Raw genomic sequence first — 27,100 nt, forward strand, 5'->3', positions numbered from 1 at the left:
AGGCAATGCAGTGGGAAAAGGGTGGTAGTCTTTTTAACAGACAACACCACGACAACTGATCATTTATATGTCCAAAAAAAAAAAAAAACAAGGGCAGTCACAGTGGCTCACACCTATAATCCCAGCACTTGGGAGGCCAAGGCGGGTAGATTGCCTGAGGTCAGGAGTTTGAGACCAGCCTGGCCAATACAGTGAAACCCAGTCTCTACTAAGAACACAAAAAATTAGCTGGTTATGGTGCCGGGCTCCTATAATCCCAGCTACTCGGGAGGCTGAGGCAAGAGAATCACTTGAACCTGGGAGGCAGAGGTTGCAGTGAGCTGAGATCGTGCCATTGCACTCCAGCCTGGGCAACGAGAGAGAAACTCTGTCTCAAAAACAACAACAACAACAACAACAAAGAACTTGGGTACAAATCTCATGTCATATGTAAAATTAACTCAAAATCAATCACAGATCTAAATGAAAGACCTACCACTATAAAACTTCCAGAAAAGAATACAGGAGAAAATATTTGTGACCTTGAGTTAGGCAAAGACTTCTTAGATATAATACCAAAAACAAGAACAAATTGATAAACTAGATTTAATCAATTAAAAACTTCTGTGTTTCAAAAGACTGTTACGAGAATAAAAACACAAACCTCAGATTGGGAGAGAATCCTTGTAAATATGTATCTCCAGAATACTGGTACCCAGAACATATAAAGGACTCTCAAATCACAAAAATAAGAAAACAGCCCAATAAAACATGGGCAAAAGATGTGAAGAGACACTTCACCGAACAAGATATATATAGATGGCAAATAAGCACATGGAAAGATGTTCAACATCATTATTCACCAAAGTAATACAACTTAAAATTACGATAGAATACAGGAATACCTCAGAGATATTGCATGTTCAGTTCCAGATCACCACAATAAAACCTGTATCACACAATAAAGCAAGTCACATAAGTTTTCTTGATTTCCCAGTGCTTATAAAAGCTACATTTACACTATATTATAATCTATTAAGAGTGCAATAACATTATGTCTAAGAAAGTACATATCTTAATTTAAAAATACTTTATTGCTAAAAAATCCTAATAATCATCTGAACCTTCAGCAAGTCACAATCTTTTGGCTAGTGGAAAGTCTTGCCTCAAGGTTGATCAGGACAATGGTTGCTGAAAATAAAACAGCAATGAAGTTTGCTGCCCTTTCAGAGAGATTTCTCTGTAGCATATGATGCCATTTGACAGCATTTTACCCACAGAAGAACTTCTTTCAAAAGTCAGTCCTCTCTCACCCTGCCACAACTTTATCAACTAAGTTGACATAATACTCTGAATCCTTTGCTGCCATTTCAATAATGTTCACAGCATCTTTACCAGGAGCAGATTTCATCTCAAGAAACCACCACCTTTCATCCATAAGAAGCAACTCATCATTTGTTCAAGTTTTATCATAACACTGCAGCAATTCAGTTACATTTTCAGGGTGCCACTCTGTTGCCCAGGCTGGAGTGCTTACTGCAGCCCCGACCTCCTGGGCTCAAGCAATCCTCCCACCGCAGCTTCCTGAGTAGCTGGGACAACAGGTGCAAGCCACCACACCTGGCTAATTTTTGTAGTTTTTGTAGAGATGGGGTTTGCCACAGTGCTCAGGAAGGTCTTGAACTCCTGGGCTCAATATTCTTCCCACCTAGGCCTCCCAAAGCGCTAGGATTATAGGCATGGGCCATCATACAAAGCCCAAACTCTACTTCTAATTCCAGTTCTCTTGCTATTTCCACTGTATCTGCAGTGACGTCCTCTACTGACATCCTGGACTCCTCAAAGTCATCCATGAAGGTTGGAAGTAACTTCTTCCAAACTCCTGTTAATGTTGATATTTTGACCTCCTATGAATCACAAATGTTCTCAATGACATCTAGAATGGTGAATCCCTTCCAGGAGGTTTTCAATGGACTTTGCCCAGATTCATCTGAGAACTCACTCTATGTGGCAGCTATGGTCTTAAGAAATGTGTTTTTAAAATAGTAAGACTTGAAACTTGAAATTACTCCTTGATCCTTGGGTGCAGAATGGATGCTGTGTTAGCAGGCATGAACACAACATCCAGCTCCTTGTACATCTCCATCAGAGATCCTGGGTGACTAGCTGCCTTGTCAACAAGCAGTAATATTTGAAAAACAATATTTTTCCTGAGCAGTAGGTCTCAACAGCGCACTTAAAATATTCAGTAAACCATGTTATAAACAGATGTGCTGTCATCCAGGCTTTGTTATTCCACAGTTATAAAGCACAGGCAAAGTAGATTTAGTATAATTCTTAAGGTCCCTAGAATTTTCAGAATGACATAGGAGCACTGGCTTCCACTTAAAGTCACTAGCTTCATTAGTGCCTAACAAGAGAGTCAGCCTGTCCTTTCAAAACTGAAGCTAGGATAATGACTTCTCTCTAGCTATGCAAGACCAAGATGGCATGTTCCAATAGAAGGCTGTTTCCTCTACATGGAAAATATGTTGTTTAGTGTGGCCACGTTTATCAATGATCATAGTTACATCTTCTGGATAACTTGCTGTAACTTGTACATCAGCATTTAACCGCTTCACCTTGCACTTCATGTGATGAAGCTGTCTTCTTTCCTTAAGCCTGATGAACCAACCTCTGATAGGTTCCAACTGTTCTTCTGCAGCTTCCTCCCTTCTCTGTATTTATAGAACTGAAGAGAAGAGAGGGTCTTACTCTGCATTAAACTTTGACTTAAGAGAATGTTTGTGGCTGGTCTGATCTATCCTGAACACTAAAGCTTTCTCCTATCAGCAATAAGGCTGCTTTGCTTTCTTATTATTCATTTGTTCACCAGAGTGGCACTTTTAATTTCCTTAAAGAACTTTTCCTCTGCATTCACAACTTGGCTGTTTGACATGCTTTGACATGCCTTCCTCACTAAGCTTAATCTTATCTAGCTTTTGATTTAAAGGCGAGAGATGTGACTCTTCCTTTCACTTGAACACTTAGATGCTATTTAGTGTTACTAATTGTCTTAATTTCAATACTATCTCAGAGAATAGGGCAGCCTGAGGAGGAGGAAGAAGTGGGGGAACAGCCAGTTGGAGTAGTTAGAACATAGACATTTATCAGTTAAGTCTGCAGTGTCATATGGGTGTGGTTTGTGGGCATCCCAAACAATTATACAATCACATCAAAGATCACTGATCACAGATTACCACAACAGATATAATAATGAAAAAGTCTAAAATATTGTGAGACATACCAAACAGGACACAAAGACAGGAAGTGAGCATATGCTTTTGGGTGTGAAATGGTGTCTCATTTTGGTTTTCATTTGTATTTCTCTTACAGCTAATGATGTTGAGATCTTTTCATACATATCTCATGTATATCTTTATTTGGAGAAAAGCCTATTCAGATCCTCTGCCCATTTTTTAATTGAGTTGTCTGTTTTTACTGAGGTTTTAAGAGTTCTTTACATATTCTAGATATATGTCCCTTTATCAGATACATAATTTGCAAAAATTTTTCTCCCATTCTGTGGGTTGTCTTTTTGCTTTCTTTATAGGGCCTTTTTAAAGCACAAAACTTTTAAATTTTGCTGTTTAATTTATCTATTTTCCTTCCTTTTGTTGTTTGTGCTTTTGGTGTCATAGCTATCAAGAAAACTCATTAGAAACTCAATGTCTGTAGTAGGCTCCCCAAAATGTCCATGTCCTAATCCCAGGAAGCTGTGAATGTTACTTTATATGGCAAAAGGAATTTTGTAGATATAATTAAATTAAGGATTTTGAGATGTGGAGATTATCCCAGATTAGCTACATGGGCCAAATATATTAATAATCACACTCAGAGGAACAGAAGGTGATATGAGGATGGGAGCAAGATGTTGGGATTAGCAAAAAGGTGAAGTGATGTCAGAGGCCATGAACCAAGGAATTCAGGAAGCCTCTAGAAGCTAAAAAAGACAAGGAAAAAGATTCTCCCCGGAAGCCTCCAGAAAGAACATGGCCCAGACACCCTGACTTTGGACTTCTGCCCTTTGGAATGATAAGGGAATAGATTTGTGTTTTAACCCACTCAACTTGTGCTAATTTGCTACAGGCACAGTAAGAAACTAATACAGTTACAAGGTTTTTACTCGGGGCTAGCCGCACGTTATCCCTCTAACAAACACATACTAAAATTCTAGACTCCCAGAAGAAAAGTAGGTTAACATAAACCACATATACTTTAGGTCTATTACTAGAATTTCTATTGTATTCCATTAATCTATTTATACACCACTACTTATTCTAATTATACCGATTACATAATAGCTTAAGAGCAGGTTTTAATAACTGCTTGTGCTAACTTTTCTTTTTGAGAAACTCCCCAGTATTTCTACATTTTCATTTTTTCAAAGAAAATTTGAACAGCAACTTTTCTAATTCCATAAAAGTTTTGTTGGTATTTTTACAAAATATCAAGTTAATTGAGAGCAAACTGATATCTCAGTCCATTTGTGTTGCTATAAAGGAATACTGAAGGCTGGGTAATTTACAAAGAAAAGAGGTTTATTTGGCTCATGGTTCCACAGGCTGTACAGGAAATGTGGTACCAGCATCTGCTTCTTCTGAAGGCCTCAGGCTGCTTCCACTCCTGGAAGGGCAGCCCTGTGCAGATCACATGGTGACAAGCGGGATGGTCACAGGCTCATTTTAATACCAGGTCTCAGGGGAACTCTCTTGGAAATTAAACGTGAGGACTTACTCAGTTCCCCATCCCCCAAGGGAGGGCATTAATCTATTCATGAGGGATTATTAATATATACATATTATATTACTATAACAATTACTATATATTGATATAATAAATATTGATATATCAATACTTATCAGGGATTATATCAATAAAATAGCTTTTTAAAAAGAGTTTTGGTTAAAAACAAAACCACCATTTTAAAATATGCACATCAACTAGAAGGAGCAAACGTGGAAGTATGTCAGTGTAGCCTGGCAGCTGCAGGCAGCCCAAGTCCAATGGGTATCCCTGGACGAGTTTCCTAGAGGGAAGATACATATGGGTATAAATTCACCAAGAGAGCAGCTGAGTTAAGACGACTGCTCCTATAGCTTAAGGTTAAAAGGCCACAAAATAACTGCATGGGATAAAATGTAGTATCTACTCCTACTCTTAAAACTAAAACTCTCTAAAAACATAAGAAATTTCCTATTATCAAGAACATCTAACTTCAACCAACTACCCCACTCATACTATACAATGAAATACTCAAGATATTTTTCTCTTAAAAACCGGAAAGACACAAGGATGGCTATTTTTTCATCCCTGTTATCTGACATTATTCTGAAGCTCTAGCCAATACAATAATACATAAAAACATACATATTAATATTAGATTGAATAACTAAGTTGTTATTCAATTATGTTGGACTGATAAAAACTGTAATTTCATACAATTTAACTTAACACGTATGTATATATATAGAAGAAAGAAAATGGAAAACCCAATAAAGTTGTCAAATTCCAGCTGGTCACAGTGGTTCACGCCTATAATCCCAGCACTTTGGGAGGCTGAGGTGGGTGGATCACCTGAGGTCAGGAGTTCGAGACCAGCCTGACCAACATGGAGAAATTCCGTCTCTACTAAAAATATAAAATTAGCTGGGCATGTGGTGCATGCCTGTAATCCCAGCCACTTGGGAGGTTGAGGCAGGAGAACTGCATGACATTTGGAGGCGGAAGTTGCAGTGAGCAAGATCACTCCATTGCACTCCAGCATGGGCAACAAGAGCGAAACACTCTCTCTCTCTCCCTCACACACACACACACACACACACACACACACAAAGTCAAATTCCAAAGTAATTAAAAAGCAAAGAGCAATTTGAAATTTTCTTTACAAAATGATTTGAGGATTCATAAGGAATAAAAACAAGGCAGACGAGAAAATGCTTTTTGAAGAATCATCATTTAGGGAGGGGGATGACCTGCCGAGCCAGCTAATTAAATGTATAAATAAGCTATATTACCTAAAATAAAGTTAAAACAGAAATATACAAATATATACACATATATATGAGAAAAAAAATACTCAGGAAAAAAAAATCAAGAAATAGATCCCAGTATATAACAGAATTTGAATGAAAGGAAATACTATACATAATTCAATAAGTGGTGCTAAGGCAATTGACTAATGATTGGAAGACAAACAGATTTCCTATCTGATGCCAACAGACTGAAGAAAGAGAGACCTGCATTTAAAGATGGAAGCATGGACATAAAATATTGGTGAACATATAATCTCTATGCAGAGTTTTTAAGGTATGATGAGAAAGGCAGAAACCATTAAAAAAAAAAAAAAAGAGTGACAGAGTTGGCTGACAAATTTAAAATAATAATAGAAAATAAAAAATTCAAATGCAAATAGAAACTCCAAAAAATATTAAATCCTTAAAGATTCCAAGTCAAAAAACTTTAAGTCAAAAAGAAAAATTCAAATATCAATGGGAAAACTGACAAAAGACATGATCAAACAACACAAAAGAAATATGAATGGCCACAAATGTATAAAAGCATTCAGTCTTACTAGTAATTGTTTTAAAATAAATTAAAATGTGACAACTTTATTGGCAGACTGGTAAGAACTTAAAAGAATGATAACAACCAGTGTGGGGAAGCAAGCGCAGGCATACAGTATTGTTGAGATGTGAATTGAATGCCTATAAAGAAAACTATCTGGCAATATCTATTTTTTAAATGGGGAATAGGAGTAGGAAAGGATTGAGGAGAGGGAAGAGAGATGAGGAAGCAACAGAGATCAAACCATGGATGACTCATGTTGGTTCCTGACTGGTTACAGTTTTTCACCATTTATTAATCTGTAATTTATAATTTGTTTTATTCTTACAATCAATTTATACAAGAATCTCTAGGATTCCAATAAAACCGGACCTAATTACTGGCCCGTTTTTTCCTTCCTACATCTTTCTCTCTTCAAAACAATTCTCAGTAACCTATTCTCATGTCCAGCCATAATTCAACAGAGGCCACCTAGTACAATGAGGTAGACACCTAAATACCTAAGAACTCCCCTATATCTGAAACATAACCACTGCTGCACCCGTTCTGATGGAGAAATTATCTCTTGGTAGTGCTGACCACTACTTCATTTCCCATTTGCTAATCAAGAAGCAGTATTTCAGATTAGCCCATGTCACCAATCCATAGAAGCATTTCTAAACATGGTCCAATTTTGCCGAAAGCTTCGCAAGTACACTGCCCTCTCTTGTACACTGCTCTACCCACTAACTTTGGGAATGACAAACTTATCTCAAAGTTCTTTATAAATACAGTAAAGTTTTAGAGAGCACCTTTGTACCATAAATAATTGCCTAGAAAATCTTCTGCTTCCAATTTAATCATTCTCTAAAAAGAAAATCCATGTAGGGCCCTCACCATACAGTGAATATAAATCACTAATTAACTTGAATCCATAAAGTTGGCTATGCTATTTCTCAAACTTTACTGCTGAGATAGTTTTTAACTAGTGCTAGACTAGATAAACATAATACTAACTAAACATAATACTAGAACTATACAGAAAAAACTAGCTTTCAAGAACCAAACTGCCATATCACTTTGCAATCATTAGAAGTGGTTTAAAAAATAGTCACAAATTGTTAGAACTAAGGAGGGCTTAAAATATCTTTCATTTTATTGGCAAGTAATTAAGGAAATACCTTAAGTATACAGCATTTTTGTTTTTTGTTTCAAACATGGAGTCTAAAAACTATACAACTATTAGTCACACACTGATTCAAAATGCACGTTTTATTTACAACGACACCAAAAAGAATAAAATACTTAAGAATAAACCTAACCAAGGAAGTGAAAGATTTGTACACTGAAAATTACAAAACACTGCTGAAAAAATTAGACATGAATAAATGAAAAGACATCTCATGTTTACGGGTTAGAATACTGTTAAGATATCAATACTACCCAATGTGATCTACAGGTTCAACACAATCCCTATCAAAATCCCAAAATCCCAAGGGAAGTAGAAAAATGCATTCTAAAATTCACACAGCATCTCTAGGGACCCCAAAGAGCCAAAATAATCTTGAAAAGGAAGAAGACAGTTTGAGGTCTCACATTTCCTCATTTCAAAACATATTACAAAGCTATAGTATTCAAAATAGTGTGGTACTGGCATAAAGATAGACATACAGAGCAATTAAATACAATAAAGAGTCCAGAAATAAACCCTTGCATATACGGCCAATTAATTTTTATACAATGACACAAAGACCACTCAATGAAGAAAGGGCAGCCTCTTTAACAAATGGAACTGGAGAAACTGAATATCCACATGTAAAAGAATAGAGTTGTACCTTTATCTTACACCATAAATAAAAGTTAACTCAAAATGGGTTAAAGACCAAAACATAAAACCCAAAACTATAAAATGCCTAGGAGAAAGCATAGGGGAAAAGCTTCATGACATTGGATTTGGCAATGATATCCTGCATATGACATCAAAAGCAAAAGTAACTATACCAAACAAAAACTTTTATTCAAAGAACATGACCAACAGAGTGAAAAGGCAACCTGCCAAATGGGAGAACATATTTGCGAATCACCTCACGAGGCATTAATATCCAGAATATATAAGGAACTCCTATAACTCAACAACAAAACCTGATTATAACATGGGCAAAGGACTTGAATAGACACTTCTCCAAAGGAGATATACAAATACCCAAGAAGGATATGAAAAGATGCTCAATATCACTAATCATTAGAAAAATGCAAATCAATACCATAATGAGATATCACCTCATACTACCATCAAAACAAAACAAAACAAAACAAAAAATAATTGCTGGCAAGGGCATGGAGAAATTGGAATCCTTGTGCACCATTCATGGCATTGTAAGATTATGCAACCACTACGGAAATGTGGTAGTTGCTTAAGAAATTAAAAATAGTACTACATGATCCAGAAATCTCTCTTCTGGGTAGACATGCAAAATAGTTCAGACCAGGGTCTTGAAGAGATATTTGCACACTCAACTTCACAGCATTAGTCTCACAAGAGCCAAGAGGTGGGAGCGAGCCGTGTTCACGAATGGATGAATGGATAAACAAAATCTGATATATCCATACAATGGAATACAATTCAACCTTAAAAAGAAAGGAACTCCTGTCACATCCTACAACATGGATGAACCTTACAGATATTATGCTAAATAAAATAAGCAGGTCGCAAACCTGCATTATTCTACTTACATGAGGTATCTAAAGTAGTCAAATTCATAGACAAGAAAGTAGAACTGTGGTTACCAGGAGCCTGGGGGTGGGGGTTAAGGGTAGGGAGAGAAATAGAAAGTTGTTTAATAGGTATAGAGCTCCAATTTTACAAGAAGTAGTTCTGGAGATCCGCTACACAACAATGTGAATATACTTAACACTAATGAACTGTATACACAAAAATCGTTAAGTATTTTATTATGTGTGGGTGGGAGACTCCATAAGTGCGGAGACAGGAGTCAGAAGTCTCAGCCTGTTCCCATATAAATGAAGAAGAAAATAACTAGAGATATAACTATAGTAGTTATTCATAGGTGATCTCAGTTATTTATAGGTAACCATTAAGATATGTATACATACTCAGCATAATCTTTTACTAATGCCTCTCAGGTCTGGAAGTGTGAACCTAAGGTGACACTGTGAAAGAAGTGACCTTAAGGCAAGACGCTCTAAGTCCTCTGTCACGCCTGCATAAGGGCTGCTGGTGGGCACCTTGGCTGTGCAGCAGCGCCAGAGCTGGGGAAGTGCCCACTGTTTAGCTCACTGTGGAAGGAGACGTCCAAGATGTTTCCTTCCCCGGAGAAGCTAGGAGAAAACTGCTCCTCTAAGCTCTTGCGGTAGGCCTGATGGCTGTTAGGAAACTCTGCAAACATCTGGGGGCTTAATTGTCTCTACATGATGCTCTGCTTCAGTAGTCACATTCCACGTCCACTTTCCTGTTCCGCTTCCGCACCTGGTTCCGTTTTTCTTAGAAGAGATAATCAGCAAAAGTAACAGAAATCTTAATGTCTTTGTTCTTTCTTGACAAGTATGGAAAAAGTGCTGACGCATTATGCTCCTCCATCTCAGCTACCTGAAAGTCCTAGACCCCCAACCCTATGACACGTGATATACCTGACCCTATCACTGGCCACCATTACCTCATCCTACCTACCCCGCCCCCTGCTTTGTACGCCCCCCCGAGTGTACAGACACTCAGGACCACTGCTGGACTTTGCGCTTTGGTTGGCAGTGGACCCCTGGGCCCAAACTCTCTTTCCTCTATCTCTGTGTCTCGTGTCTTTTATTTCCAGTTTCTCGTCTCTGCACCAGTAGAGAGGGGCTCACAAGACCCTGTAGGGCTGGACCCTACAGTTGGGTGTGTTTTTTTACTGCAGTTTTTAGAAAATAAACAAAAATGTCAATTTCATACTCTATCATGACTGACCATCTAAAAGATCCTCTTACACCTCAGACCTCTGCCACAAAACAGCAGAGTTGTATGCAACAAAATGAATCAGGCAAATGGCAAAGGCATTCTAGAAAACTTCCATCTGTGGTTTTTTTTTTGAGACAGAGTCTCACTATGTCACATAGGCTGGAGTGCAGTGGCATGATCTCGGCTTACTGCAACCTCCTCCCAGGTTCAAGGGTTTCTGCTGCCTAGCCTCCCAAGTAGCTGGAATTACAGGCGTGTGCCACCATGCCCGGCTAATTTTTTGTATTTTTAGTAGAGATGGGGTTTCACCACTTTGGCCGGGCTGGTCTCGAAAAGTAATCACGGCTGGGCTCGGTGGCTCACGCCTATAATCCCAGCACTTTGGGAGGCCGAGGAGGGTAGATCACGAGGTCATAAGTTCAAGACCAGCCTGGCCAAGATGGTAAAACCCCGTCTCTACTAAAAATGCAAAAATTAGCTGGACACGGTGGCAGACACCTGTAATGCCAGCTACTTGGGAGGCTGAGGCAGGACAATTGCTTGAACCCAGGCAGCAGAGGTTGCAGTGACCTGAGATCACACCACTGCACTCTAGCCTGTGTGATAGAGTGAGACTCCATCTCAAAAAAAAAAAAAAAGGTAATCACACAGGAATTTAAAAAACAAAAAAGATTTGGAACTACAAATGAGAACTAATGACCACCTAATTTGAAAATGCCCTAATAAGAACAAAGCGCCAGAAATGAACTTCTTCTGAAGCTCTTGGACCTCTAATGAAAGTCTGCAAGAGATTTCCCCCTGCCAAGGCAATGCCACTACCAGCCCTTGCATTATGTCCAGTTCCTTTTAATCCAGGGCCAGCTTCTGAGAATATTCCACAAGTTTATAAACTAACTCATCACACCAATCCGGAGCTAAGCAGTATCTATAGAAGGCAATATTGTTTAACCTTAGCAATACGACCAGGTATCTTAAGTTATCAAGAACAAAGAGACAGTAGCTTCGAATACCAAATACTCATTTTCCTGGATTATCTGCTCAGTGGTTTCCTTTTAAGAACCTTCATGGTCCAGAATGGCCTGTGATTACTTTAACTGTTAATAAGTCAAGAGAAAGTGATATGAAAGCTTGTGGCTGTTTAAGAAAACAAAACAGAAAAGTACATTTTACTTGATTACTTAATACATTGGTTTTGCATGAACTGTCAAGTCTGTTCTTTTTGCAGTTGGTACAATATAACAAAATCTAATTCCTGAAGTGCTCATTCAGGGTTACACAGTTTGGCTCAAGGGACAGATGTCTTAGGATGGAATCCTGGCTCCACCATTTACCAGCCCTATCACTCTGGGTATATTACTTAACTTCTCTATGCCTCAGTTTCATGATCTATAAATTAGGGTTTTATGAGACTCTGAAAATCTTAAAATCCAAAAATTTTAAGAGTGATGGTTAAGTATATACAATTCCTTTTAGTTAAAAGAAAAAGCAATATGTGGGGAAGAAAAAAGTGTTATTCAATGTCCTATTACAGCAGATTTCCTCCTGCCATCTGCACCAGAACCGAGTTTTAGCTATACTTCTGATTCTCAATCCAGGTTCTCAGGTACAAAAAGAAGAAGGTAAGCTCCTTTTAGGCAAACTTTCATTGGAAACTGAATGCCTACTATGTATGTACTACAGATGTTGACAAAGGTTCTGCCCTACAGAAATTCCAGTCTAGGTAAAGAATGACACCCATGAAATCATTTAAGTAGCTAAACAAGGCAGTCCACAATTAAGTGTCAAAATGAATGATGAATGAGTAACACGGATACCACAAATTCAGAGGGAGCATGCAGGACTGAACAGAAATGGAGAGGTGGTAGGTGAGAGGCTGCTGCAATGCCCCAGGCTGAAGGCGGTGGGAGAGTTGATCCTAAGAGGATATAACAGGCACTGATGCCACTTGGTGGAGGGTCAAAACTGAATACAATGGGGCAGGCAGAATAATCATTGCATTAATAAAAAAAAACTGAAAACTGGAGGTGGCGCAAGATAATTCTGCCCTAGACATACGCAGTGTGCACCAGCGGCTAGAGACACACAGAGGGGGAAACAACAGCTGACAACTGGAGAGCAGCAACTGACAGCTAGGGCACAACCAGAACCAAGAAGCACAGAGTCACCAAAACAATGCCAGATGCTGCTTACAAGAGAAGCTGGGGGAAATTCAGCCATAGGAAAAGGGCCTCTTGGTCTGGCAAGGCCCAGAGAGCTTGAGTCACATACAAGAGAGAGAGAGAGAACACCTAAAATATCAAGCACCTAGCAATGATTTTATTTTCCTTCAAGAGAAATCTGGTTTATTGCCACTCTGTATGGTAACAATTAGATGAGTTTACGTCTACTCCCAAAGCAACCTTTTTTGGCAGATGTCTATGAGGATCCACTGTAAGAATTAGAAAGAGGAGGAAAATGGTCATTGGCAAGAGGAAAAGATGACACACTTTTTATAACTATAGAACTCCAATGCTCCTGACAGTACCAAATAACCTTTAGTAAAAGCAAGCTATGAAAGTTCATTAGTGAAGCACTTATTAAATAATAATCTATTTACTAGGCACTAAGTTAAAAGGTACCCACTCTACCCCATACAAAGGGTTAACACATCTCACTCTCAAGAAAATGATTTTGGGCGGGCGCGTTGTCTCACACCTGTAACCCCAGCCCTTTGGGAAGCTGAGGCAGGCAGATCACCCGAGGTCAGGAGTTCCAGACCAGCCTGGCCAACATGGTGAAACCCCATCTCTACTAAAAATACAAAAATTAGCCAAGTGTGGTGGCACACACCTGTAATCCCAGCTACTCAGGAGGCTAAGGCAGGAGAATTGCTTGAACCAGGGAGGCAGAGGTTGCAGTGAGCTGAGATCGCGTCACTGCACTCCAGCCTGGGCGACAGAGTGAGACTCCATCTCAAAAAAAAAGAAAGAAAATCACTTTCAAAAACATTTTAACACTGTCGAGTAATAAGTAGGTTAAAAATAATTTGGTTAAGAAAAAGTAAATACCACTCTTAGTCAGTTGTACCACCCTTAGAAAACTATTAGATTCTTAGCTCTTTTCTTGTGGTCTTTAGTCCTATGTACTTTTTTCATATGCTTTGTATCTTTGTACTGTGTTTTGCACCTATGTCACAAATACAGCTGAAAACCAAAATCTGTGCATGAAACTATAGTACACTGGCAAAAAATTTTAAAAGTCCTAATATAAAGGCTGTAAAACATTACCCTGTCATTTAATTGCCAATTAATAAAACAGGTAACAATGAAATTTAAATTGTCATATATTGAAACAATCATTCTTGAAAATTTATTCAAATTCATATTTACTAGATACATAAACTATAGCTTCTCATTTATAATAAATTAAATGCCTTCCAAAAACCCACTTCACAATGAAATGTTACTACACAGTATACGATGTTTTTAAAACAGTCTTATTTGCCAGTCATAATGGGCTGATTTATAATTCAAAAGACTATTAAAATTATACATTTTATATACACACATATGTATTTTCACTATATATTTTTAAAATATATTTTCACAACTCACATACATTTTCACTATTCTCAATATCTAGATATTAGCCTCATGAAATATCTTGCCACCAATTTAGAATTGGTTATTTGTAGTGATTATAGTAACTTCTATCTCTGGAAACGCTTTCAAAAGTCCTTACAAACTTTACATCACAGCCAAAACAGTCTCAAAGGTACCTTTCCTCTGGACTAGCAATAGCACAGTCCCAGAGCTCAGTTAAGACATACAGGATGTTAAAACACGGAACGCTCCATGCTTCTGACTCAAGAAAATCAACATCAAGTCCAAACATGACAAACTGCATTAGGTAATTTATTTCTGCAGCTTTTCGTCAAGAGACAATGAGTTTTACAGTCTTTTAAAGATTTTCCAGTGAAATTATACAGTAATGCATGAAAAAACATACAAACATACAAAATACCCATAGAACCATCATTAAAACTGCAGGTAAATCTTAACTTTGAAATTTTAAACTAGTTTATGCTACTTCAACAGACACAAAAAATCCTCCGGGTGTAAATGGACCAACTGAACTCAGCCATCTTCAGAAATCTGCCCAGAGACTTGCTGAAAAACTCAACAGTACCTTTTAGGGCAAATATTGTATTTGTGTCTCATCAGATGCCAAACTCACAGTATCACAATCACGTAGGAAAATAAATTGCATTTCCCCTACTTACTCAGAAACAATACTGGAATATGATCAGTAAGAAGGTTTAAAGCACAAACCATTTCTGGAGATCCCTTCACAGAATATTTAATTAGAAACAGATCTGTTTATGATGGGTAGAGGCCTATGTTCTGTATTAGTATCATCCCCATCAATATCTTGGATAACTCTGCACCTACAAATTGTTCATACTGACAAACATGGGCTACAAAGGATATATGATTCACCCAGGACCACTGGCTGAAACACCTCCTTTAATACACACTTAACACCCTGGCAAGTATTCTCTTCGTCCAATCCTTATGCACATTTATAAATATTAGAGAGGTGCACTAACATGTATAAACTATGCAAATGAGAAATAAGCAAATATATTTTAGGCTGACAGTTCTCAAACAAAAGTTTTGTTTACTCAACTTTACCCAGAGTAAAGTTTTATTAGCATATAAAATGGCTGTTAGAAAAATAAGCAGCAGTAGAACGAAAATACAAACTTAATGCTTTACTAGATTCAACCATTATTTCATTTCTCTGTGCTAAGGGCGCATGAAAACAGTCATTCACTCAAACAAAGGCTAAGCACCCGTGTGTCTGACACTGTGTAAGGTAAGCAAAGGAACAGAAAAACAAGGACACAATACTCACCAAGGTCTACTTGAAGTCCCCCCAGAAATAAATGTCCATTAAATTACTACACTACTTTGGGTTCAATGAACACCCACTACATGCCAAAATGCTAGGTACCGTGATCACACATAAGAAAGAACACTCAACTAAATGCAGATCTGTAGCCAATTATGTATTATGACAACGCCAGGCCTGACTAGTCTTAAAGCAGCAATATTTTATTCTGGAAATAATCTTGCTTCCATCAATTAATCCTTTCTATAGATGGAAATTCTTTGAATAATTTCCACCAATGTTAACCCAGACTAAAGTTGCTTAGAGAGTTAAATAAGAGAATGTAGTGCTGTGGACAAAAATAAAAAAAAAAGCAGTAAACTGAAGCACATTTGCACTTTAATAATAATTTGCTTTTACCCCAATAGCAATAAAAAGCAAGTGACTTTAGTCATAGTAGAATGTTACCTCTAAAGTTACCGTAGCAAGACATTGTTTTCTTGTACAGTTTCATGCGAAATGGTAGCTAAACTAACAAGTTTTGCTTATTTATTTATTTTTTTAAAACTATTCCTTTAGTGAATTCTTCATGAAGGCTCTGTGACCATTCACATGTCCCTTGGCTCAAAAGCAGGTAGTGTAGATGAAATTACACTGATTTGGTCTTCAGGATTACAAAATAATTTCTGACCCTGTCCAAGTACCCATTTTGCAGCAGTACAATACTAATGAGAGTTTTTCAAAATAGGGGCTAACCTTTAACTGTAAATTATAGATGAAGGCTTGCAAGCCGGCAACTTCACATTAATTTTTAAAGACTTTCACATCAAAGATAAACGCACCGAATTACATATTTTAAAATGAAGAAATGTAAACAGGCTTTCGACAGCTTACTACAGAGTTAAATGGAACTGGATTTAGGTATAAAAATAAAATCACCAATACCGCAAAGAGTTATTAAAGGAGGAAGCTACAGGACCAAGATCCCTCTCAAAGAAATATCTGAACAAATTCAAAGTGAAATTTTGTAAGCTGTGCCTCACTATTTTTACCACAACATTTTAAATTAAGCTCTGTCTGCACGTTTTTAAAACCTCAATCAAGAAAACAGCAGTGTCCTAAAATGTACCAATTAGCCGCAATAATAATATGCTCCTCCAACCCAGCCGGTCAAGTGGCAAGAACCTAAGAGAGCTCAGGAAGTTTTGAAATGGCAGTGACAGGAGACAGGGGAAGGCAGGGGAAGGAATCACGGAGAGCGAGGGCCACTCCGTGCGGCGGGTGACGCGAGGTCCTGGCTCGGGACGGTACCCGACCGCCCAACTTCGCGCCGGAGCCCCGGCCGCGGCCCTTCCTCCCGGCCCAGCCCGCCCGGCCTCCGCGAGAGCGTGGTGACAGCCCCGCCGCAGGGACGCCGCCAGCGGACACCCACCTTCCTTCTCGGCCCGCGCCGCGGCCACTACAAGGGTCATCACCAGGTGCAGCGCTCCCAGGAGACCGGCGGCCGCGCTTCGCGGGCCCCCGCTACGGCCGGCAGTGGGCTCCAGCCCGGCCCCGGCGGACGTGGAGGCGGCGGCGGCGGCGGCGGCTCCGGCTGCTCCTCCTTCCGCCCGCTTCCCCATCCCTGCCGGCCGGGGGCCGCCGCGCTCGAGATCCGGCGCGGCCCTTCTCGGCTAGGCGGCGGCAGCGGCGGCGCGGAAGCCGTGGTCCGGACTCTGGCCGCGGCGCCGGGGGCGACAACGGTTCCGAGCCCCGGGCTTGGGCTCCGGTCGTGGGCCTGGGTCCGTGCGTGCGTGTGAGCTAGAGTGTCAGTCACGGCCGCGGCCTGGGCATCGCCTACGAGGAGTCGGAGCGGAAAGGCCGCGGGTCAGGCGCGGCGGGCGGCCATACTGGAAACGGGCACGGGCCAAGGGCTCTGAGAGCTGGCTTGCGAGGGGCGGGGCGCGGCTCTGGGCCCCGCCTCCGCCGTGCCGACACTTGGGCGGTTCGCCGGTCAGTCTGTCCGCCCGGGAGCGCTTGGGCCCCGCCTCCTCGTCCCACTGTCGGAGGCTTGCGACTTCACGGCCAGACAGAACCAGGACAGAACAACCCCAACCCGTTACGGCTGCTCGGCGCGGGAGGAGGACAGAGGTAGGCCCGGGTCCAGCCGCCAGGACTTATGATGGCCGCTTCCGCTTCGCGGAGGCGGTGACGGCGATCACGTGGGGACGGGGCGGCCTCGCCGCGCAGCCGCTGCGGTGCGTGGACGGGGCAGGGGTGGGGTTCCGGGGCGACGGGAGGTTTGTCCGCTTTTCTGGCGCGGTGACAAGCCTTCCTGCTCTGCCCTACAGTGCGAGAGCGTTCCAGGGGTTTGAGTGCGCATCCGGACCGCAAGATGAGCGCCGAAGGTCCGTTCCAGTGACGACTCCTGGTGGCATCCCCACCTCGGCCTCTTTGACATCGAGAATAACCCGGGCCCGACTCAGTTCCTGATGGTGCTTCCTTGAGGATGGTGGCCCGCCGAACTCATCCTTGGGTTTTCCAAATCATGGTACCCAGGAGATGCTTGATGGAGTCCTCTTGCCTTGGCTTATGCCCACTTTGCCGCGGAACACGTTGTGTGTGCAGAAAGCGTCAGTGACCCTGGACGGAGAAGGCAGGGGCAGACTGCGCTTTCGAATATCCAGTAACCGGCTTCCTTTCTCGAGGAAGAATTCTTTTTCCTTTCCTTTCCTCTTTCCTTTTTCCTTTCCTTGCCTTTTTCTCTCTTTCGAGACAGGGTCTGGTTTTGTCGCCCACCACCATGTCAGGCTGATTTTTCTTTTAAGAGACGGTGTCTCACTGTGTTGGCCAGGCCGGTCTCGAACTCCTGGGCTCCAGCAGTCCGCCTGCCTCGGCCTTCCTAAGTGCTGGGATCACAGGCGTGAGCCACTGCACTGGGTCTGGAAGAATTCTTAAGACGTCTGTTTTCTTGAGCCATTTCACGCCTCTTAGATACGCTTTTCGTCTTAGGTTGAGGTTCTTGGTGTGCATGGCTATTCTCTCCAAGACTTAATTTAATTTCTTGAGGGGGTCCTTCTTTACTCACCTTAGTAACTTCCTCCCAGTTCCTAGCCCAGAGACATTTTGCTTTCCTCAGCTGTATTTGTTGAGTGAGTCGATATGTTTGTAAGGCCAAGTCTGCCATAGTACGTTTCAGAACAAGCTAGATAGGAAAATAAGGCTTTAGAAAGACTTAAAAAAAGGAACTCCAGAATCTACTCTATGATGTAGCCCCCTGTGTCAAGCAAGCACTTAAATTTATTCATAAATTAATATGTATTTATAAATAAGTCTCTTTTAAAGACTTTCTTCAAAGCCTTCTTGTTTTTTACTAGTGACTCTTGTTAAGCCCTATCCTGTGTAGCTGTTAGATATAAAGGAATAAGTACATTCTATGTCCTTGTGCTTTAACCAAGATATTTGTGCTAGACCTGCTCACAGGCATGTAGTACATTCTACATCCTTGTACTTTAACCAAGATATTTATGTTACTACTTTTCTAAGTCCTTTGGCAAGCAACTTCCTGTCCCTTCCCTATTTAGACTTCCTCTTTTCCTTTTGTTCTCTATTGCTTTTACCTGTTTAAAAAAGTTTTAAATTATTAGCCAATCACGTTCAGTTTTAGATTGTGAGGTATGTCTCCAACCAACGGAGATCAAACACAGCAGTAAGGACAACCCCAAATGCATAAAAGATAAATATGTCTCCTTTTCCTGTGTTCTTTGTACTCTTGTGGCAAGATTGCTAGCGACGATACTCTTTCTGGAAGAAGTAAAGATTACCTTGCTGAGAGATCTTTTGTCTCAGTGCTGATTTTTCTTTGTGGCATCGAACATTTGTTTCCAACATGAGTGCAAGGTAAAGAGGTTTGGGACTTGAGGGTAGGTGTATTAAGCTGCAGTAATAACAGTGGTGATCAGCGTATACTTCACCAAGAAAATCATAACTGAGTGAAGACTGAGAGGAAGTATGAAAGTGAGTCCAGCAGAGAACTAGGGATGAGGGAGTTGGGGAAAAAGTGCTTCAGGTCGAGGGCTAGAGCATAGGCCCTAGAGTAGAAGCATACCTGATATGTTCCAGGAACAAAATGGTGGTCAGTTCAGCTGAAACAGACTGAGACTGGAGGAATCCAGGGGAAATGGGAGTCAAAGACTGTGGCAAGCCAGATCAGGGAAGCTTTTACCCTGAGATGAGAGCCACTGCAGCATGTGAATATTGAGAAACATGGTATGTCTTATGTTTTAAATGGATCATTCTGGCTGCCAGGTTGGCAATAGAGGATAAAAGCACAAACTTATGTCAAAATATAAAGAAAAGCCCAACGAAACTTAAAAAAAAAAATCAAAGATGAACTTATATACTGCCAGGCATGGATAGAAACACACCAGTGAAAATGTTCACTGAGTAACTCATGAATTAGGAAAAGTCAGGGTTTTCTAACTGTGAGAAAGAGAGAAGGGAGTTTGGGGGTTATGTGAATTAAAGGCTGGAAAGTAGTGCTCTGGATAGGTTGGAACAGCGTTGATAAAACATGTGCCTTTGTTAAAGAGTCTTTGGTCAGGTCTAACAAGGGTCTGGTACAGGGGTCACTCAAAGTTCACAGTCCTTGATCTGCTTCAGTTGGTTAGAACCAGTTGTGGTATAGCATAGCATTCCATTTAGATATCTACTAGCCAAGTGCTGTAAGTGGAAAATTTTCTTTTACAGGTGGAAACAGGGAAACCTGTTAGGAAGCTCTTACAGAAATCCAGGCAGCAAATGACAAGGCTCATACCAGAGTGCAGTAGTGAAGGTGGTGAGAAGCAGTTAGATTTGGATATATGTGGAGATGGTAAAGAATGACTTTCAGGTTTTTGGCCTGTGCAACTGGATGCTTGAAGTTGCCCTGAAGATAGGAAAGGCTGTGAGTGGTGCAGGTTTGGGGGAAAGATTTGGAGTTCATGTGAGTTTAAGATGTCTATTAGACACCTGAGTGGGAACAGCAATAGAGACAGTGAGGTCTGGCTGGTGACATGAAGAGGGGACCTGAAAGTGTATAGATGGTGTTGAACGGCAGGATACCAGGTGCATTTGCCTATGCAGCAAAGGAGATAGAACCCTGGAAAGCCCAACCATTTACCCCCTCCTAGTTCCAGTTTTAATTCATAGAAGGTATTCTTGGCCACCTCCTTAAATATTTTGTGGAATGAAGTGGAGGCGTCAATAGATCAAGGATCTTCCTGTCTAATGTGGTGTTTCTGAAAAGAGTGGGTACTCATTAATAGCTACTTTTGACAGTCTCCTATGTCCCAGACACTAGTCTATATGCTTTACAAACATACATGCTTAATCTCTCCAAATTTATGTTATAAGCCCCATTATTACAGATTAGGAACCTGAGGCCAGAAAAGTCAAGTAATTTGCCCAGCATCATATAGCTAGTAAAGGCAGGGCTGGGATTTAAGTTCAAATTTGTCTGAGTCTCTTATAATTCTGCCTTCAGTGGTAAATTACTAATCTGCGTAGAAAGCAAAATGAATAGAAAATGGGGAGTCCCAACAGCGTGTAGCTCCTGGCATATATCTGTGCAACAGTCTTCAGTCTTGAACCTGTATCAGAATCACCTAGATGCCTTGTTTAAACAAATTGTTGGACCTCAACCCAGAATTCCTGATTCCACAGGTCTGGGATTTGGCCTGCTAATTTGCATTTCTAACAGGTTCCTAGGTGTTGTTGCTACTGCTGGTCTGGGGAAGACACTTTGAGAACCACTGGTTTAGCGAGTTTTCCCTGATTCTGCCAGCTAATAGCCTTCACCTGCCAAATGGCCAGGTCTCTCCAATTACCAAAAGGGAAGAAGAGAGAAGTTCACAACTAATTAGAACTGTTTCTGAGACCTTAGCACGATAGTTCCTTCGGTTTTAACTCCTAGTTCTCTCCTTTCTGAGACACATGAAAGTTGGGGAGTGGGGGTAGAGGATCATGAGGTGATGGTGGCTCCACTCCAGGTTTTTGCCAACACACAGTTTACCACGCTGTCTAGCAAGACTTCTTTCACTGTTAGACTCTCAGTGGTCTCACTGTCCTTTCCTGGGAAGAAAGTTCCATCATCACCTCTCCTGCTCCTAGTGTCCCTGAGGCATAGGGGAGGGTTCAGGTGTGGTGGGCCTTAAAAGTTTATCCAACTATTAGAAGGACCCCTTTAAGAACAAGAATACAAGCTTATAAATACACAATTTGGTGCAGGGCCTTGGAAGGAACTTGTGCAAGAGAGGGGGCCCTGCAGCTTAAGCTTCATTAGCTTCATGGGAAATCGAACTTACATCAAACGTGTCTGTATATGTCTAAGATCCAATTACAGACAGATGCAAGTTATTTCCCGTGGAGCTGCTGAGCCTCAGGCTAACCAGGGGATGTGGCTGATTGCTGTGTAAGAGAACCTGAGCACTTCATGGTTGGAAAGGCTTGTTTGTCCTGAACTTGGCAATGGGGGAAGGGCTGCTGACTGGCAAAGCTGGCACGCTGGAGGCTAAGCAAAAGCAAGTTTACATATCCTTGGGTTTGATCTTTTCCGTGAGTTAAAAGCCTTCCAGAAATCTCTTGCCTTAGAGATTTTAAAAGCCAGCTTAGAGATAATAGTTATTCCTAGTTCATCAAAACAAAATTTGACTACTCAATTTTAAGACTAATACTCAAAAAAGTAAAATTGCTTATTTATATCTGGGGATGGAGTTTTGCTCTCATGCAGGGTATAGTGCAGTGGTGCGATCTTGGCTCACTGCAACTTCAGCCTCTTGGGTTTAAGCAATTCTCCTGCCTCAGCCTCCCGAGTACCTTGGATTACAGAAATGCACTTCCACGCCCGGCTAATTTTTGCATTTTTTTTTTTTTTTTTTTAGTAGAGATGGGTTTTCACCATGTTGGTGAGGCAGATCTCGAACTCCCGACCTCAGGTGATCTGCCCACCTTGGCCTCCCAAAGTGTTGGGATTACAGGCGTGAGCCACTGTGCGCTGCCCTTAAATAGGTTTGGGTTGTTTTGTTTTTGTTTCTGAGACTGAGTCTCGCTCTGGGGCCACAGGCACGTGCCACCACACCTGGCTAATTTTTGTATTTTTAGTAGAGACGCGGTTTCACCATGTTGACCAGGATGGTCTCGATCTCTTGACCTCGTGATCCACCCACCTCGGCCTCCCAAAGTGCTGGGATTACAGGCGTGAGCCACAGCGCCCAACCCTAAAAGTGCGTTTTGGGGCTGGGCGCGGTGGCTCACGCCTGTAATCCCAGCACTTTGGGAGGCAGAGATGGGTGGATCACGAGGTCAAGATATCGAGACCATCCTGGTCAACATGGTGAAACCCCGTCTCTACTAAAAAATACAAAAATTAGCTGGGCATAGTGGCGCACACCTGTAGTCCCAGCTACTCGGGAGGCTGAGGCAGGAGAATTGCCTGAACCCAGGAGGCAGAGGTTGCGGTGAGCCGAGATCGCGCCATTGCACTCCAGCCTGGGTAACAAGAGCAAAACTCTGTCTCAAAAAAAAAAAAAAAAAGAAAGAAATGTTTTTGGGACAAACAGTCAAGTTGAACATGAATCAAAATCTTAGCCTGCCCTTTCAACTCCTCCAGAGCGCCACTCTGACTTTTTCTCTCCTGCGACATTTAATTATTAATCTTGTGACTTTTGAAAAATGTCATGTGGTTTGGTAGTCTTTCAATTAAAAGGAGGGAAATAATATCCTAGTATTTTTCTTGTTCCTTCCACCTCCCCTTACCATTGTTCTCTCTAGTACTGATAAGTACTTTCACGTTGATTTTTAAGCTTCCCTGAGTTTCTGAATGTTCCTAAACGCCATTATTAAAGAAGCCTGCCTCACCCGTCATTCAATTGTACTTAATATTGCATTACTTGGTGGCAACTAATAGCCGTGGAAAGCTATTCAGGGGAAAAAGGCCACTGAACAATGTATTGAGGGCTCACACCACACCACTCCAGCCTGGGCGACAAGAGCGAAACTCTGTCTCCAGAACAATAAATAAACAAATGAAATAAATAAATCTGATATTTTAAAACCACACACCATGGCTGGTCAGATGTCTTTATGCCCATGAATTAACAAGTGTTTGAATTATTCTTTAAAATGTCAGCAAAGAAATAGTCTGTGCAAAATCTCAAGGGGAATAATTTTGTTTCACCTTTAGTCTACTTTATGGTGAGCATCTGTATTCAGTCCTAAAGTTTTTTAAACTAATTTTTAAAATTAGCAAACAATAATTATATATAGTTATTGTGTATATAATGTTTTCAAATATGTATACATTGTGGAATGCCTAAATTGAGCTAATATATGCATTGCCTAACATGCATTTTTTTTGTGGCGAGAACACTGAAAATCTACTCTCTTTGCAGTTTTCAGTTATACAATACGTTGTTCTAACAGTGGTCACCGTGCACTGTCATAAAAGTTTGGTGCTTTGAAGCCCTTTCATAGTTTACACACACAAGGGAATATTAGTAGCAGAGTCTTTAATCTCCATAAAATATGTATTCTGTTACATTGGAAAATATGATTGCCAGTAAGAGAACTGCTCTTTTTGGTGGAGTAAATATGATTTTCATTTTGACAATGTGATTTTGCTTCTTGTGAATCATTTTACACCAAAATAGCCATAGGATTTTAGAACAAGAAATGGACCTTGAATATTTCTTTGAGTCTGTTTTTGGAAGTATCCCCTCCACTTCCGGCTATGGTTTGACAAATTACTCAGCCTGTCTAAACTTCAGTTTCCACAGTTTTACGTTTTTTAAAAATGGTAAAAATAACTACTAAAGATTAGTTGTAAGAATTGAATAAACTAAAGTACCATGGAGTTACCTTGCAAAGGGCAGATATTCAACAATGTCACTATAATAATAATCATCATTATTACAAAAAAGAAAACTGAGGCCTAGAAATTAAGAAACCTATCCAAGACCATGGCAGGGCCAGACCAGGGTCTGCTGAAAAGACAGAACAGACAGAACCAGAATTTCAAACTCATTTTCAGTTGCAGGAAGTAGAGGTAGGGCCCACCAACTGTGTTTGGGAGGGGGTGGGGGTGAGGGTGGAATATTTCATGCACCCACAGCTCCTGGGTGCTCTTCTATTCCTTTAGGTAACAAGGGCAGTAACAGGATCACTGTGAGCTTGGCCAATTCCTCCACTTATTATACCCACCAGGCCTAAGTCTCACACATAGGAATCTGGAAGTCTTTGCACTGACTGCTGGAGGCTATAAAATCACCAACACTAACCCATTTTGGGGTTCATCAGAAATTAATGAGAAAGTCTATTCCCCCTACCCCTTGTATGTTTTGTGTTTCTGAGACAGGGTTTTGCTCTGTAGCACAGGTTGTACTGCAGTGATGCCATTATGGCTCACTGCAGCCTCTACCTCTGAGGCTCAGGGATTCTCCCATCTCAGCCTCCCAAGTAGCTGGGACTACAGGCACACACCACCATGCCCAGCTAATGTTTATTTATTTTAGCAGAGGTGGGGGTCTCACTATGTTGCCCAGGCTGGTCTTGAACTCCTGAGTTCATGTGATCCTTCTACCTTGGCTTCCCGAAGTACTGGGATTACAGGTACTTAATGGAAAAGTCTGATATCAAATACAAATACTAAAAAGCAGGAAAGTGAAATGAACTACATGTCAAATCTTTGCTCAACTTATCCTCTCCTGAGCTCTACTCTGGCACCATATCCATCAAAGCTCTTTTCATTGTCACCCAGCACCCGGCTCCTGGGATGCAGATCATGCAGCTGCCTGAGGCCCAAGAGCAGAAAATGTTTCTCATTGATGATAGTTTCTCAGATTTACAATGAAAAGAGTATTTAATTTTTTTTTCTCAACAGTCTGTTCCTATTATAGAAAGGGAGAAGGGACAGGCAGAGGAAGTGAAGGAGAGCCAGGTATTCCAGAGCTGCAGGTGCAGCCCACCGGGCTTGTGCCCCATTACCGTCCCTGGGCTGCCTTGCTTAGGGCTGAGAGGATCTTCACTTCCCAGCTCTTTCCAGGAGTTCACAGGTCGGGCTGGTCCTTTCCCTACTCTCGGGTTCCCCAGGGCTCTGAGGCCTCTCTGGGGAATTTCCCTTCCTCCTTCTCAGGACCAGGTTTCCATTCCTGGATCACAGTCTTGCCAGACTCTTTGGCCTCCTTCCCTGTGGTCTCTGTAGAGCCAGGTCACCATCCTGTGCTATCTCAAATCTGCTTTGTAAATACATTTTCCCACAATTAAGCATAACAGTTTGCACAGATTGTTGCTATACATATGATACAGTGTCCTCCAGAGCCTAAAATGTAGAATTTCAGAAAAATCAAAACAACTGAAGATGAACAAAAGGGAAGTTAGTTTTACTATGGATTTGAAGGGACACTTGTAGAAGGAACGCTGAGCAAAGGGACTCCTTTCTCCCTGCAGCCTTCCACAAATGCAGAAGAAACGTGAGTGTTACATGGACAATTCAGTCCGTGGTGCTGGACACAGAGGATTATTTTTAAAATTTTTTTTAATTTTTGAGGCAGAGTCTTGCTCTGTTGCCCAGGCTGGAATGCAGTGAGTGCAATCTCGGCTCACTGCAACCTCAGCCTCCCAGGTTCAAGCGATTCTCCTGCCTCAGCCTCCCGAGTAGCTGGGATTACAGGCATGCGCCACCACACTTCGGCTAATTTTTGTTTTTTATTTTTTGTTTTTTGTTTTGTTTTTTTGAGACGGAGTTTCACTCTTGTTACCCAGGCTGGAGTGCAATGGCGCGATCTCGGCTCACCGCAACCTCCGCCTCCTGGGTTCAGGCAATTCTCCTGCCTCAGCCTCCTGAGTAGCTGGAATTACAGGCACGTACTACCGTGCCCAGCTAATTTTTTGTATTTTTAGTAGAGACGGGGTTTCACCATGTTGACCAGGATGGTCTCGATCTCTTGACCTCGTGATCCACACGCCTCGGCCTCCCAAAGTGCTGGGATTACAGGCGTGAGCCACCGCGTCCGGCCAATTTTTGTATTTTTAATAGAGATGAGTTGTCAACATGTTGGCCAGGCTGGTCTTGAACTCTTGGCCTGAAGTGATCCTCCTGCCTCGGCCTCCCAAAGTGCTGGGCTTATAGGCATGAGACACCACGCCTGGCCAAGGATTATTTTAAAGCTTTTGTTTCCTCATTACTTTTCTATCTATAGAAGTTTGTATTTTAATGGGGGCTTATGAAAGAAATGCAGATAGTTTAGATGCTGTTTCCCCCCTTATGTTGAATTGGGATGTTTTATATTATCAGAAAGTAAGAGTTTAGATAAAATACTTAATACACTACTTTGAAAACTACTTTAAATTAGATTTTCCTTGTCCATTAAAAGGTCAACAGAACAGTGCAGAATAATAGAAATTGTTAAATATCATATTGTTTAATTTAAAAAAAAATCTCTTGATTTATAAAAATTTCACAGCTACTGACCCTACATCACAGTTAAGGCTTAGGCTCAAGCCTCCAATTGCCTGAGTTGCTTTTTGTTTGGTTTTTAACTTTTTATTTTGAAGTAATTATACATTCAAGCACAGTTGTAAGAAATAAAAACAGAAATCCTCTGCGCCCTTCATTCAGTTTCACCCAGTGGTAATATCTTACATACTACTCAACACTATTGAAACCAGGAGATTGACACTGGGACAATCCACAGAGCT

At 41.1% G+C, this 27,100-nt stretch overlaps 1 protein-coding gene and 1 long non-coding RNA gene across 3 annotated transcripts in view; one reads left to right on the top strand and one right to left on the bottom strand.

Annotated features, from left to right (window-relative positions):
• TMEM131 (transmembrane protein 131) overlaps nucleotides 1-17,296 on the bottom strand; it is a 244,367-nt gene extending 227,071 nt beyond the window's left edge. Inside the window, exon 1 of one of the 2 annotated variants that reach the window (XM_064371422.1) lies at nucleotides 16,821-17,296. In XM_064371422.1, coding sequence (XP_064227492.1) covers nucleotides 16,821-17,010 — 190 coding nt within the window. In that variant the 5' untranslated portion in view covers nucleotides 17,011-17,296. The remainder of the gene's footprint in view (nucleotides 1-16,820) is intronic. The other variant, XM_064371424.1, reaches the window with a different exon arrangement.
• Nucleotides 17,297-17,383: 87 nt separating this feature from the next.
• LOC135272800 (uncharacterized) lies at nucleotides 17,384-19,201 on the top strand. Its single transcript, XR_010340762.1, has 2 exons — nucleotides 17,384-17,518; nucleotides 17,719-19,201. It is a non-coding gene; the product is annotated as an uncharacterized LOC135272800 (long non-coding RNA).
• Nucleotides 19,202-27,100: the final 7,899 nt, after the last annotated feature.

This window comes from Aotus nancymaae, unplaced genomic scaffold (assembly GCF_030222135.1).
Source record: "Aotus nancymaae isolate 86718 unplaced genomic scaffold, 86718_ANA_hifiasm-v0.15.2.pri h1tg000131l, whole genome shotgun sequence".
Classification (NCBI taxonomy): Eukaryota; Metazoa; Chordata; class Mammalia; order Primates; family Aotidae; genus Aotus; species Aotus nancymaae.